This window comes from Leopardus geoffroyi, chromosome D2, assembly GCF_018350155.1.
Source record: "Leopardus geoffroyi isolate Oge1 chromosome D2, O.geoffroyi_Oge1_pat1.0, whole genome shotgun sequence".
Classification (NCBI taxonomy): domain Eukaryota; kingdom Metazoa; phylum Chordata; class Mammalia; order Carnivora; family Felidae; genus Leopardus; species Leopardus geoffroyi.
The window spans coordinates 23,838,906-23,853,539 of NC_059334.1; the positions used below are offsets into that span (position 1 = coordinate 23,838,906).

At 39.7% G+C, this 14,634-nt stretch overlaps 1 protein-coding gene across 3 annotated transcripts in view; it reads left to right on the forward strand.

The window, feature by feature from the left end:
* The first annotated feature begins 10,623 nt into the window (after positions 1-10,623).
* The window catches only part of CABCOCO1 (ciliary associated calcium binding coiled-coil 1), a 119,846-nt gene continuing 115,835 nt past the window's right edge, over positions 10,624-14,634 (forward strand). Inside the window, exon 1 of one of the 3 annotated variants that reach the window (XM_045437535.1) lies at positions 10,624-10,942. In XM_045437535.1, coding sequence (XP_045293491.1) covers positions 10,645-10,942 — 298 coding nt within the window. In that variant the 5' untranslated portion in view covers positions 10,624-10,644. The remainder of the gene's footprint in view (positions 10,943-14,634) is intronic. The other 2 variants (XR_006701486.1, XM_045437534.1) reach the window with 2 other exon arrangements.

Below are 14,634 nucleotides of genomic sequence, written 5' to 3' on the forward strand. Positions count from 1 at the left end.
TAACATGGCATTATTATAACTATAAACATTTATTTTCTGATTATAGCATATATTCATTTATAAGTATAAAAATTAGCATAATAAGACTGTTCCAGCCATGTCAGTCTCAATATTAAATTTATTCCAATATTCTGGCTTGGTTTCATAGTGTTAAAAGAAAAACAAAACCTTGATCTACATAAATAATTGCAAATGGTAGGATAAAAAAGCAAACAAACAAAAAACACAGCTTCCCCGTAGTCTCAAGATATTCTCCAATTAAGCAATTCAGAACTTACGATAAAATCTAGGTTTAGTCACTAATTATATCTCAGCTTTTCTCAAATATAAGTCAGGCAAAAAGCATCTAAACCTAACAAACAGTAAATTACCTTTCATACCACATTATGTAAACATGTTATGGGTTCTCTTGTTAATGAATTGTCAACAATTCCGTAATGGTGAGAACATGTACCCAGCAGACATTCCTGATCCGACCCTGTGCTACACATGAGCTATTTCATCATTTTATGTTGAACAGACATGCCAAGACCTGACTTTTTTTTAAATCATGCAAATTTACACATGCCTAACCAATGAAACATTTATACAGTGTTCAAATGTGTGCTCAGAGGAAAAAAGTGTGCATGCATGCATGCAAAAAGTTCCTAGCCCAATTTTAAGAAAGAGGTCAAGGTCCTCCAATAGGTAAGCATGTGGATTTTTGTATATGGGAACACATGTTTTTACACATAGTTTTAAAGAGATGGCTAATAATAGGTGCTTTGAAAAATTAACGTCACATCAAATTTCGGTGCAACCTCTAAACCACTGTCCTGAGACACAACACAATATAGTATAATTTAGGCTCTTAATCAGATAGTCCTGAGTTTAACTTCTATCATTTTTACTAAATAGCAGTGTAATCCTGAGTAAATAATTAATTTCTTTAAGCTTCAGTGACCACATCTGTTGTGAGATTTAAATGAGGTAATGTGCAGAAAGCAGTTAGAATGCTAGTTATGATAATGGTGATGATAAACTTTGCTCAGTTAAAACTGCAATGTGCCCAGATTCTCCGAACCCCACCCTTCAGATCCCCTTTCCCTCTGCTCTATTTTTTTCCATAGCACTTACTACTTTCTAACAAACCATGAACTAACAGCCAGTAGGATATGATTTCCAGAGAAAGAAGCATCACATATATCCGACTCTTTAAAGATCTTAACTTCTCAGACTCACATAGACAAAAAGCCTTCCAAAATGCTAATTAATGGGTTCTTATATTTGAAATAGAATCTAGGTTTATTAACTCACTAGAGTGGAATTTCTGATAGGAAATAAGGCTTTCACTAAATGCTTACAATAGTGCCTGCCGCCTAGTCAGTAGTCAATAAAATTTTGTGGAACAAATGGATGAATGAATGATAAGAAAATGCCTCAGGCCACATTATCAACAGTTTTAAACTGTCTTAAATTGTAGAGAAAATTTCTTTTACTCCATTTTCAGTTCTTAACACTCAATATAATCATATAATTAAGCACTACTTACTGGAGGTGGAGTTAGAAGCAGGAGTGAGTGAGTTCCTCGTAGTGAGTTTGTCTTTCCATGAATGGATACAACCCAAGCCAGTTTCACGGGCACCCCCACCTAGGTTTCAGTAGGGAAGAGAAGCCTCCCTAGGCAAAGAGGAGAGTTAAAGTCTACAGTGGCTTGCCACTCCAAGTAGAGCCTAGTACCTGCTGCTGCTGGAAGAGTAGAAAGAATTTTTCCAGGAGTCCATGGAAAAACAGGCCCTTTTCTATCCATCCCAGAGAGAACAGTAATGTACCACCTTATACCCAAGCTATGTCTACTGGGATACTCGTGACTATGAGGTGGCACCATAATGGGCATGTGGTGATACTTTTATCACAGTAACAAGATAGAAGTCAACCATAAGTTTCAAATTGGTTATGGTATAGAGTTTGGGAACTACCACATATAATCTTCTCATACTTTTTACACGACTAGCTTCCCAGCACATATAGACAATCAGCTCTTTCAAAAAAAGCTAATGACTTCTATTATTATAAAATAAAATATAAAATGGGCTAGTAAATTCTGTGATACTTTAGTGTACTCCTCCAAAAGCTGCATGATGGCATCATGAATGCCGGTAGTGGAAATGCTTAGTCCAGCTTGGAGGTACACAAAAATGTGTTTCATCTGAAAGGACACACTTGAGCCCTTTGGTGAAATAGAAAATTAATGTTTAAAATTATACCATCAGGGCACCTGGGTGGCTCAGTCAGTTAAGCATCCGACTTCGGCTCAGGTCATGATCTCACGGTTTGTGAGTTCGAGCCCTGCATCGGGCTCTGTGCTGACAGCTCAGAGCCTGGAGCCTATTTCAGATTCTGTGCCTCCCTCTCTCTCTCTGACCCTCCCCCGTTCATGCTCTGTCTCACTCTGTCTCAAAAATAAATAAACGTTAAAAAAATTAAAATTATACCATCTATTGTATTAGAATCAAGCATCACCATAGCTACATTGATTCATTTACTTTTTCATCAACCTGCTCTACCTATTAATTGAATGCTTACCAGAGCATTGCAGCAGCTGCTGTGGAGTAGAGAAGAAATCACAACATCTTATGACACCAATAAGTGGAATTAAGCTATCTCTAAGGTGAGGTCTAAGAAGACACCAGAAGAGACCTTCTGTTTCCAAAATATAAACCCCATAATTTGGCAATCCTCTATTAAAACTGCATGCTTTTGAGCTACAAAAGAATTTTCCATCTTTAAGAGTCTCCTAGTAAAATACAAAGATACCTTAGTAGATGCTGTCATAACACCTCATACTTTAGTTATCACTATAGATAGGCCTTGGCTGATAACCTACTAAGAGTAAAACACTAAATGAATTAGCAATTATTGTGAAGGCACTGAGGAAGCAGGGTGGGAATGAGAGGAAGATATTGAGGGAAGGTGGAAAGTTTCCAGTGGAAAACCTCACCAACCTACCCCGGCTCTGGAGTACACAGAACAGCTGAGGTAATGTGATGCAGTGGAGCAGAGCGAGTGAGCTGTGCAGTCACAGCACCTCGCTCATACTTGGGCCTTCCTGCTACATACTTAGCCACAAGACACAGGGTCAGTTGGCTCTCTGAGATTCTGTGTCCGCATCTGTAAAACAAAATAATACCACTGTATTAGGGTTCTCCAGAGAAACAGAATTGATGGGATATATACATATACATACAGAGAGAGAGAGATGTATCATAAGGAATCACCTCACATGGCTATGGACACTGAGATGTCCACAAGCTGCTGGAGGCCTAGGAAAGCCAGAGGTGGAGTCCAAGTCCAAAAGCCTCACAACCAGGGAGGCCAATAGTGTCACTCCTCCTCTGAGTCTGAGGGCAAACAAAGACCGTTTCAGCTCAACAGCCAGGAAGAGAAAGCAAATTCTTTTTTTCCTCCACCTTTTGGTTCTATTCAGGCCCTCTTGGGATTGGATGATGCCACCATATTAGAAAAGACAATCTACCTTTTTCAGTCTACTGATTCAAATGTAATCCCATTCAGAAATACCCTCACAGACACACTCAGAAATAATGTTCAGCCAAATATCTGGGCACTCTGTGGCCTAGTCAAGTAGTCCATAAAATTAGCCATGGTAAGTTCACCCCTTGTCAGCTGGCACCTGTATGCATCTCCTTAAACCATACTTAACCTCCAAATAAAGAAAATAACATGGTCATAATTCTGTTTAACATGATACAACTATCCTGCGTTGGTGAAAATGCACCAACCCCTTCTCTAGAAAATAAGGTAAAGCCCTGGAGTGATGTTTAGTCTTCTCCTTGATTTCCTGTCACTTCAATACCCTGAGGTAAAATTAATAACACATAAATACTATGATGTATTAAAGTGAACACATCTTATGTTACATAAGAGAGCAAGAGAGGAAAGAAAACACACATACACAAACACATTCATAACAAAGTAAGGAGAAAATACTCATGACAGTTACAGTCTTTATTTCTGAAACTAACCCTTGGTCATAGTTGGCATTTATAACCACCTTCTTCCACTAACTCAGTATGTATTCCCTTTGCCTTCAGCAAGTAACTTAGCTGGGTCATGGCTCTTTACCTGGTGTGGTAACCTGACCCTTCATTCCTGAAGAGACTGAGCCATTAGTAGCCCTGCCTGAGTAGGCTCGTTGTAGTTTTCCATTGACCTTAATCACAGGGCATGATAATACTAAGAGAGGACTTAGGGGTCTCCTGTATACTTGACATACTTTTCTTTACCTCTATGGTACAGAAGAAACCCCATTTCCCATTGGTGTTAAGTATCAGAGACTCCAGCCAACACTGTAACTCCTCTTTTGCCTGTTGATTTAGGGCCATGAGAAGCCCACAGTGGTCAGGTGGCAGTTTTAACTTTCAGTTTAATGGGATCATTGTTTTGTCTCCTGGTAGAAGCATTCCCCCCTCTGGAACTAAGACCCGGGGGGCCAGGAGAGCAGAAGGTCATGGGAACAGGAAGTGAAAATGTTGCCAGTGGGTTATTACAGCAGTAATAGTGAATGTTCTCACTACCATTTCCACTCTTGGATTCCTGTTCGCATGAATCCTAGCTATGGAAGAAATAACACAATGTACTGGATGCTCATTCAGAGCGTATATATCCTTCTGGAGGATACCTTAGCCCTGCCAGGTACTGACACCTAGTTGGTATCTTCAAACTCAGTAACTGAGTTCCACTGTTCCATCAAACTCTACTTGAGGAGGAGGAGGAACACTGTTAAAACCAATGAGTGTGGGCCCACTGCCATGCTTCTTTTCCTGTGAAATAATTTCCTTTATCAAAAGCAATGCTGTGTAGAATACTGTCATAGTAGATCCTGATGATTAAATGAGATCATGCGTGTTATTTTACTGTCTTAAAATCATAAATATGAATATACATCAAAAGTGTTTGAGACAGTAATATTGTCTATTTGCCAAAATGAACATTTTAGACAAAGAATGCTTTGGGAACTTATATTGTAATAGAATTTTCAGAGATGAAGATTCCTTAGAGATTACCTAGTGGCTTTCAAACTTTTTCAGGCCTGCAATCCTTCCTTCTAACAAAATTTATAAGACAGCTATTATGTAAAACAGGTAAAATTAGACTTGCTATATTTAAAAGTAGGATGGGGTGGGAGGTAGTGCAGAGAAGGAGGCAATGCTTGCCTGCCCAGTCAAGGCACTTCCCAGAATCCCCCAGGATAAGTCTTCTCAAAAATGCATTAAACGAGTAATGGAACCCCCTGCCACTAATTAAGTGGCACCCAGTCACCTTTCGGCAGTTTTAGAAGGGAAAAACATCAGTGCAACTATTTGGATCGTACAGATTTCACAAATGTAAAATAGGGGATGAATCTTGATTTTTAAAAAAATTCTTTACGGCTAACTCAAATCATGTGTTTAGAGATTCTGTTTGTACTTTATGAATTTGGGTCAGGCTGCCTTGGCCAACATTCTGGAAACAGGGTACAGTTTCTGTCAGCTAAAGCATGGGCATTTCGCTTACTATGTCTGTCATTGTCTAGGTTTAACTTGATTTTTTTGCATTAGATTACCAGTCCACCATTACGGATTGATGCTTCAAAAGTAGTTCACTGAAGCATAAAAGGAATGATGAAACTACTAACATAAATACTACCATAAAAAAACAATTTGTAAATGAAAATAATTAATAGGATTTGTGTGCAAGTACAGATTATAAGTCTAAATGTGCTGCAATGAGTGAATCTGTGAACCACATGCATTCTCACAAGCACACTCCCCTGCCTGGTGTGCCTCTCCTGAATTCCAGATGAATGCCATAGCACGTGGCATGGGAGGTTTTATTGGGAAAGGTCAAACCTCCAATGCCAGGATCAGTATGAAGAGAAGAAGGTACTACTCCTCCCCCACACTTCCTATCATTCGTGGAGAGAGCAGGACACGAGGAGTTTACATGCTGTTGAGACGGACAGCTGCTTAGGACATAGATGACACAGGTCCATGGGTAGTTACAATTCTCCCCTGCTTGTCATCAATCCTGAGGGTAGTCGAACTTGGGTGTAGCTCCTTCAGGCAGAGAATGGGTGAGGGTGGGTTGCAGTCCTACCTAAATAATTGTTTGAGATTTCTTATGACGACACTGCTCACTTCGAAACAACTGAGTGGTGGACAACAATGGTGTTGAGCAAGCCAGGCTTTAGTCTTCTGTGTTAAATGTTCTGGAGTTAATTTTTGCTGATATCAGTGAAGATACCAGCGGGAAACAGATGGCAAAAGGTGGGAACTGAGGAAAGTTTAGTAAAGGAGCTATTTATAAACATGTGGGCAGAAGACATAAGGGAAGCAAGCAAGGGATGGGGAAGAATCCTGGGGCTGGCAGCAGGATGGAGGCATCACTTCTCCTAGGCCTGAGGGGCAAGGGGAGCTCATTACTAAAACCCAGAGAGAGCTGTAGCTCTGGAGAAGCTAAGGGATGGGCTGTGGTCTTGACGTCCTTTCATGTAGGAACGTACTACCTCCAACCTACAATCCTGCAGGGAAAAAATAGGGGATAATAAATGACCCTCACCTCACTCTTCCTCCCTCTAACCTCCTGCTGGTGTTTCCACTGGCCAAATTGAACCACAAGTCAGAGGGCAAAGGATGTAGTAAATCCAGCTATTGCAATCCATAATGGTCAGACTTCCAGGGCACAAGACCAACTGGGGAAAGAAAAGAGTATATACAAAGGGCAAACAGAGAATACCCACACACCAAGGAAGACAGAGCCCAATGGTAGCCCTTGAGGGGACAGCTTGAGGAGAGTAAGGGAAGTAAGGGCATGGAGTGGCTTAAAGAGAGATAAGAGTAAGATCCTACTCTTTCAATAAATTGATCAGGGAGAAAAAGAACAAGTTTTAAAACTATCTTAAAGAGGTCTCTGGATTAGGAAAAGAGAGTATTTTCTGACTTGGAAAAGAGGCTTGGTGTTTTCATTTGAAGAGCATAAGGGTCCACTATGAAGGGAATAATTGAAGAGAGGATAACAGATATACCAAGGCCTGGAGCATAGAGTATATGGAGAGTATAGAGTCTTGAAGACAAGTTGCAGGTAGTGAACAATGTCAAAATTGTACCAACTGTTTATTGGAAACCATTACCCCTCCATAGTTAGTCCTAGAATGCATACTACTATGGTAGGTTTACTATGCCATCTCCTAAACGTGTTTTATTAGGCTTTAAAATGTTCTCACATATGATTTGAACAGATTAAGGCCCTTGATTGAAATGAGGAGACCAGATTTGAGGATTAGGTAAAGGTTAAGAAAATTAAACATATTTCAAAATTGATTAGCTATTGGAATACTTTCTAGGCTAAAACTAAATATGTAACAGAGAATGAAGGCAATTACAAATTATAATGCATTTTATACTTTTTCTACATCTAACAATTTTAATGTATTCAAGGCTAAGATACGATGTGTTATCTAAATTCCATCTGCAGAACTTTGTGGTGTCTCAGAACCATTTAAAGGACAAATTGGAATTTTTCCAGCCTGATCTACTTAAGACTATCACAGGTGTTAACAGATTGAAGACCTCAGGAATCACATTGTTTGAACTACTAACATGTCATTAATAACATTAGTGATATTTCATTTCCTGTTAAAGAACTTCATTCATACCTAAAATGAGCCAATAACACAGGCACCATGAAAAGCGGAGTAGGCATGTTTCCCCACCGTAAGAAGACAGCGGACATTTCACTGTCAGTGCTTACTGCCATATATTACCACACTAGACCATCAACATCCATCAGAGCATTATTTAGTCCTTTCCTAAATGTTTCTCAGGTATTATTTTTTATTTTTTAATTTATTTTATTTTTTTAATGTTTCTTTATTTTTGAGACAGAGACAGAGCATGAGAGGAGGAAGGGTAAAGAGAGAGGGAGACACAGAATCCGAAGTAGGCTCCAGGCTCTGAGCTGTCAGCACAGAGTCCGATGCAGGGCTCAAACCCACCAGTCATGAGATTATGACCTGAGCCCAAGTCGGATGCTTAACCGACTGAGCCACTCAGGTGCCCCTATTCATTTATTTATTTTGAGAGAGAGAGAGAGAGAGAGAGAGAGAGAGAGATTGAAAGAGAGAGAATCCAAAGCAGGCTCCAGGCTCTGAGCTGTCAGCACAGAGCCTGACATGGGGCTCGAACCCACGAACCATGAGATCATGACCTGAGCTGAAGTTGGAGGCTTAACTGACTGAGTTACCCAGGTGCCCCTGTTTCTCAGGTATTTAAAAGTATGGTGTCTTTTAAACATTCAAAACTTGAATTGGCAAAATTATGAAAATGCCTCTCTTCAAAAAAACTGATTCTATTTGTAACATGTGCTCCACTCAGGTTTACAGGTATATGGATGGTAATACTTTTATGAGAACAGGGGCCGATCCAACTGATCAAAATAATGGTATCAAGCTATCCCACATTTCGCTGTGATGTGGTGAAAGTCAAAGGTCTTTTCAAACAATAATTGTAAACTATAAGACCCATAGGTTTCCTTTTCTCTTCCATCCTATAACAATAAGATAAAAAATGGAATTTTGCAGCCTTTGGTTAGAAGCCTTTATCTTCAAAAGAGACCTGAGAAGGAAGACTTAACTGACCTTTCCATGTAAGAAAACGCATCACCTACTGAGATTTGTCTTCCTTGTGGGCACCTCCCTACAAAAGAAGTAGGAGGCTAAAATCAGCTTCAACTTGTGCAGATTAAAAGTAACCTTCAGGCTAATGGGTTTTCAACACCACTCCTTACCAGGCAAAAAATTTTGTGTCCCATAAAATTAAATTACCTCCTCGGAAATGACTTCTCCAATAAATTACACCATTAAATATAGTAAAAAATGGAATTCCTAGAAAACAATTTTCCCCTCTCTGAGGGAACTCTCCCATCTCTGTGAAAATTGATTCCATCTTTAATGGAGTATCCATCTAGTCCAAAAAAAGGGGCACAGAAAACCTAAAAACTGTCAAAGAAATAGCAAGACAATTAAAGGCCAGAAAAATAAATCAGGTCTTTGAGGAAACTAGAACTGCAGTTTAGAGAAATCAATGCTTTAGCACTCTACCAAATGCTAAATTTAAAGAACATGGAGTGCTCTCACCTAGCAGAAGGTGACTTTTTATTTTCAGTTTCTTTGAAGTAGCTATCATAAGGAAACAATCAGATAATTAAGCATTGTAATGAGTTTGCGAGGTGGTAGTTCTTGTATTAACTCTGGCAATCACTATAAATTGACTATATTTTCACTAATTGCGGAAGTTCTAATGTAGTCCTTTTTAAATGGGGTTGGGAGTCATAAACACATTGTTGAATGACTACTCTGTATTAAGAACTAAACCAGTTTCTTTAGGGATGAAAATATCAAGACACTACAATCCACTTGAAACATTGGCCGAACATACACAAAACAAGAGAATTCATGAACATGGACTGATAGTACAAATTTTGTGCATAATTTGAACTGTGAGGCAATTGGGCACAATTCTCACGAGCCTATGCTCGTGTTCAGTTTGACCTGAAAGGTAATGGGCAAATATAAGAGGCCCATAATGAAATATTATCCTGGCAGCTATGCACAGTGTGGACTAAAGTCAAGAGAAATATAATACAAACTAATGGTAATCCTAATAATATCTAGCAGTTACAGGTGCCAGACTCTGTTCTAAACATTCTCGGATATTAACGTGTTAAATCCTCACAGTAAGGCTAGGAGGCAGGCACTGTTATTATCTCATTTTACAGATGGGAAAACCAAAACATTTTTTTTTTAAATGTCTGATTCTGGGGCGCCTGGGTGGCTCAGTTGGTTGAGCTTTCGACATTAGCTCAGGTCATGATCTTGCAGTTAGTGGTTTGGAGCCCCATATCCGGCTCTGTGCTTACAGATCAGAGCCTGGAGCCTGCTTCAGATTTTGTGTCTCCCTCTCTCTCTACCCCTCATGCTCTGTCTCTGTCTCTAAAAAATGAATAAACCTTAAAAAAATTGTTTAAAAACGTCTGATTTTTACAGGAAACTTTCCGCATAGCAACTTCCACGCAGGTAAATACAAGGTAGACTTTCAAAGCAGGTATTGTCATTCAGAGAAGAATACGAATACTGCCATTAATACATTATTTTTTAAATACTTTTATCATTGAAAACTTCAAATGTATCCAAAATAGAAAAAGTAGTGTAATGAGCACCCTCCTCCACGTACCCAGTCTTGATTCATCTACTCTACTTTCACTCAATGACCCAAACCCCTCCTCCCTCATTATTTTGGAGTAGATGCATACATTCTATCATCCCATCAACACTAAATCTTTCAATATGTATCTCTAATACGACACTTCTTTCTCCTTCTAAACGTGACAATAACACCTTAAAATTACAGTAATTTCTCAATACCAATACAGTAAAATCTCAATACCAATCAATGATCAAGTTCCAATAATATGTCTCATTTCAGTATTTATTGAGAACTGGCTATGTTAGCATTAGATACTGCCATTTAAATTGCCTTTCTTCCCACCCCCCCCCCCCCCCCCTTGCTTTCACTCTTACTAAAAGGAAGGAGCCTGTCTCTCTACCCGATGATTCAAAGCTCTGCTGTGAGGGGACTTCGCAGAGCTGCCCGCAGCAGCCGGGACCCGGGTCTCCGGCCGCCCCGGCCCCGCCCCTGCCTTTTCCCAGAGGGGCCCTCTTGCCGACCCGGAAGCCGCTTCGCAGATGAATCTGTTCCCCATACCCAGACCCCGGCCCCGCCCCGGTTGCCTAGGCGACGAAAGGCCGCAACTCCACGGCGAGTTAATGACGATGTCTGTGGGGACTACTCCCGGGGGAACGACCCCCGCGGCGACGACCCCGGCGGGAACCACACCGGAGTTAGAGGTACGCCGCTCCTTCCCCGCACCCGCGACCCCCCGAGTGCACGCCCCGGGCCCGCAGGGTCCGCGGCTGAGGTCGGCCCCCAGCGCCCGGGTTGGGAGCGCGGCACGGGATGAGGTCGGGTTGAGAGCGGGCCTAGGGCGGCATCGGGGTCCCAGAGACAGGCGGGGATCACTGAGGCACCGCCCCGCGCCCCCGAGCCCTGCCGCAGACCGCGCGAAGTGCCCTCGGGTAGAAACTGTGGAAATAACTCCCTTGGACGTTTTCGGGTCCCCGCGACCTCACGACGGCGCGCTTCTCTTCGCTTCTCTGCACTTGAAAGGGGATCTTGGAATCTAAAATGGGCCGGTCCGTTTTTGGAAAGTGCTGCTGATTTTTTTTGCAATAATCACTGTTCTTACTGTTCAAAGGTCATGGAATAATAACTCTTCATTGTTGGTAGATTAATATTTGAAGGCCAGGGCTTGGTGTCTCCCTGGTTATTTTATCACTTCTCCAAACACATGATAGGACAAAGGAGGGGCGCTGGAAACTCGACCTTCTGCTTATGGCTTAGTTGCACAGCATCAGCTTGTCGTTAGGAAAGTTATTTAACTTCCTTGGGTCCCAGTGGTTTCCTGTGTTAAAAGAAAAAAAAAAAATTAAAAAAAGAAAAGGTTTATCTTTAGACCCCTCCCAACACCAACTCTCAATAATAAATGGGTTTTAGGTAACTTTAATTACTCATAAGCTTAGTATCCTATGATTTTAATTAAGGACATATCTGCTTTGCCAGATATTGCTAAAAAAAAAAAAAAAGTTTAAATCTTCATGCACTGAGTCCATCATGTTGTTCTATGAAGTTTGTCTTCAGTTGTTTTTTTTTTTAAGACTGAAGGTGCATAATAATGTTATAATTAACATTGCTATGCTCAACTCTCTTATTAGTCTAAATAACATTTTTTTGTGTTCAGAAGATAAGTATTAGCTGCTATTTTATAAATGAGGAAACACGGAGTCAATAATTTAGTGCCTGGCTTCAGAGATATATACAAGTTGTTCCCAATCAAGATTCTTCTGAATACTGTATGCAGACCGCTAAAGCATGCTGGCTCTCCTATGAGCCTTTTGAAATTAGCATATATTAAAAACACATTTTAATGTGATAAACTGGTTACTAAGCTAGTTACTCCCTTGTGACCTCTAATGTAAGTAATACAGTTTCAAAAGTGGCAGAGGAAATTTCCCAATTAAATTGTGTTACTTAAATATATACAAAAACTTACTTAAGAAAATGCTCATTTGGCATTGTACACTGCATATACTTGTTTATCCATGTAGATATGTCCTTTCCAAGAAGACTGATAAATCTGGGGCTAATGAATCTGCACTTAAAAACAAAAAATCGTTTTTAAAGATGCAAAGAAGTGCAATACTCCATGAAAAAAAAAAAATCACCTTTTTTTTTTTTTTTTTTTTTTTTTTTTTTTTTTTTTGGTTGGGTCAGATGAATGAGTTATAGACCTTAGATGATTATCTGCCATGTTAGCACCTGTCAGTGGGCACACTTGTTAATTTCCTAGAGGAGTAGGTATTCCCTGTAATAAGCAATTCAGAAAATTCTCAGTCTTTTAGTTAGTAACAAACTGAAGAAATCTAGATGGAATTTGGACTCACTTAGGTGTACTCACTTAGCCTGTAGTGAAAGGAACAGGCATATGATATGCTGCTTGGTAGGAATGCCATTTTCCATTCTAATGAAAGCAGAGTTCCTGTAGGTCACAGAGAAGCCAGCTGATCCATCCAGCTAGCATTCAGTAGAGTGACAAGGCCTGCCTGCAGCCCACTGGTGCCCACAATGTGTTTTAGGGGGCAGATGGAAAAGATGGCAAAGACCTCTCTGAGTCTGTTCCCAAGGCTACTGCTTTTCAGTTAGATACTGAAAAGCATCTCAGCTCAGATTCTTTCCAGAGTTGATCCCCAAGACCTAGTCCCTTATGGTGTCATTTCTAATATATTCTGTATCCAAATTGACTTAGCCAGTAGACCATCTAAGTCATCTGAGCCAAACAGTAGTGAAATATTTCCTTTTTCACCAAGTCGATCAAAAATAAAGCATAAGCTTCCAGTAGTTTGAGGTTTCCAGACTTATGTGTTGTCAGTACCTAGAATAAAAACAATCAATTATCCTGATCACATAGTAGGCACTCAGTAAAACATGATAACTAATTAAAATCACAGGTGGTCTCACATACTCCAAGGAAGGTACTTATCATAAACCAAAATCTATTGAGATACTGTGAACAAGCAGGCATGAGATGCAGGTCCAGGATTTTTTTTTTTTTTTCTGTAAACACTGCATAAAGTATTTTTGCCAACTTTTTGAATTCGACATTCCAATTTCTTTAGTAACATGGGAGTAAATGCCTCCCTCTAGAAGATAAGACTAAATGTTTTGGAAATACCTGTGTAAATTCATAAGACTAGACAAAAATGACAAAAATCTGAAAATGTTTGTTATGTATAGATCTGAAAATGAAAGGTGTTTATAAATATTTATAAATTAAATTATAAATGAGTTTATAAATGAATAATTAGACTGTAATCATTAGTCTTTTATCAGTAGCTTGTTCATATATAAACTGACTTTCTTAGAATCTTAAAAAAAATACTGTTTAGGAAATATAATCATTTAAGTAGTATATACATAAAAGGACTATCCTTCAACTCACATTGGAGACCTAAAAGAAAACATAAATGATTATTGCCCAATTGCTTCTTCTGAATTATGTCTCTGAGTGTTACCCCATTCCTAATGGATGACATTTACTCAGTGCCTTTGAGACTTTATCTTACTTACTGAAGTAAGGGCACTTACATAATCTTGGGTGGAAAGATAGTGTTACTTGTCTTGGAGATCTTCAACATGTCCAGGAGGAGGCCATAGACAATTCTCTCTACATTAGGTGATCTCCCTACAGACCTTGAAAGCAGCCTTCACTGCATCATCAACAGGTTAGAGAGAAACTCTTGGGGCTCAACTTGAGCAGCAAGATGATCAGGGTCTTGCAATTTCTGTATCACTCAAGAGATATTTATTGAAACCATTTTTAGCACATACCATGGGAAAACCTGAGCAGAACCATGGGGAGGATGCCAAAAATATTACTTTTTAAAATATTGTTGAGAAGATAGTACTAATGTTCTTCAAAATGTTAATATGCAGTAGTATTATTTATAAAACATTTAGAACCTCTGGGAATAGTGGCTGTGGGTTTAGAGATATTGACAGACATTTGGGCTTGTCTTTCTTTTTACTAGTGGTCTTTGAGTTTCCTCTCTTATTTTAAAAGTCCTGCTTCTCCTCTCTTCAGCTCTTTAAGGTTATGCAAGTAAACTTTAATATTTTTCTAACATATAAAGTTTTATTTTACGGGGTGCCTGGGTGGCTCAGTTGGTTAAGCGTCCGACTTCGGCCCAGGTCATGATCTCACGGTCTGTGAGTTCGAGCCCCGCGTCGGGCTCTGTGCTGACAGCTCAGAGCCTGGAACCCGTTTCAGATTCTGTGTCTCCCTCTCTCTCTGCCCCTCCCCTGTACATGCTCTGTCTCTCTCTGTCTCAAAAGTAAACAAACGTTAAAAAAATAAATTAAAAAAAAGTTTTATTTTACTACAGTTATGTCTTTAACATCGCTAAAATGAATTTTTGATAGATAT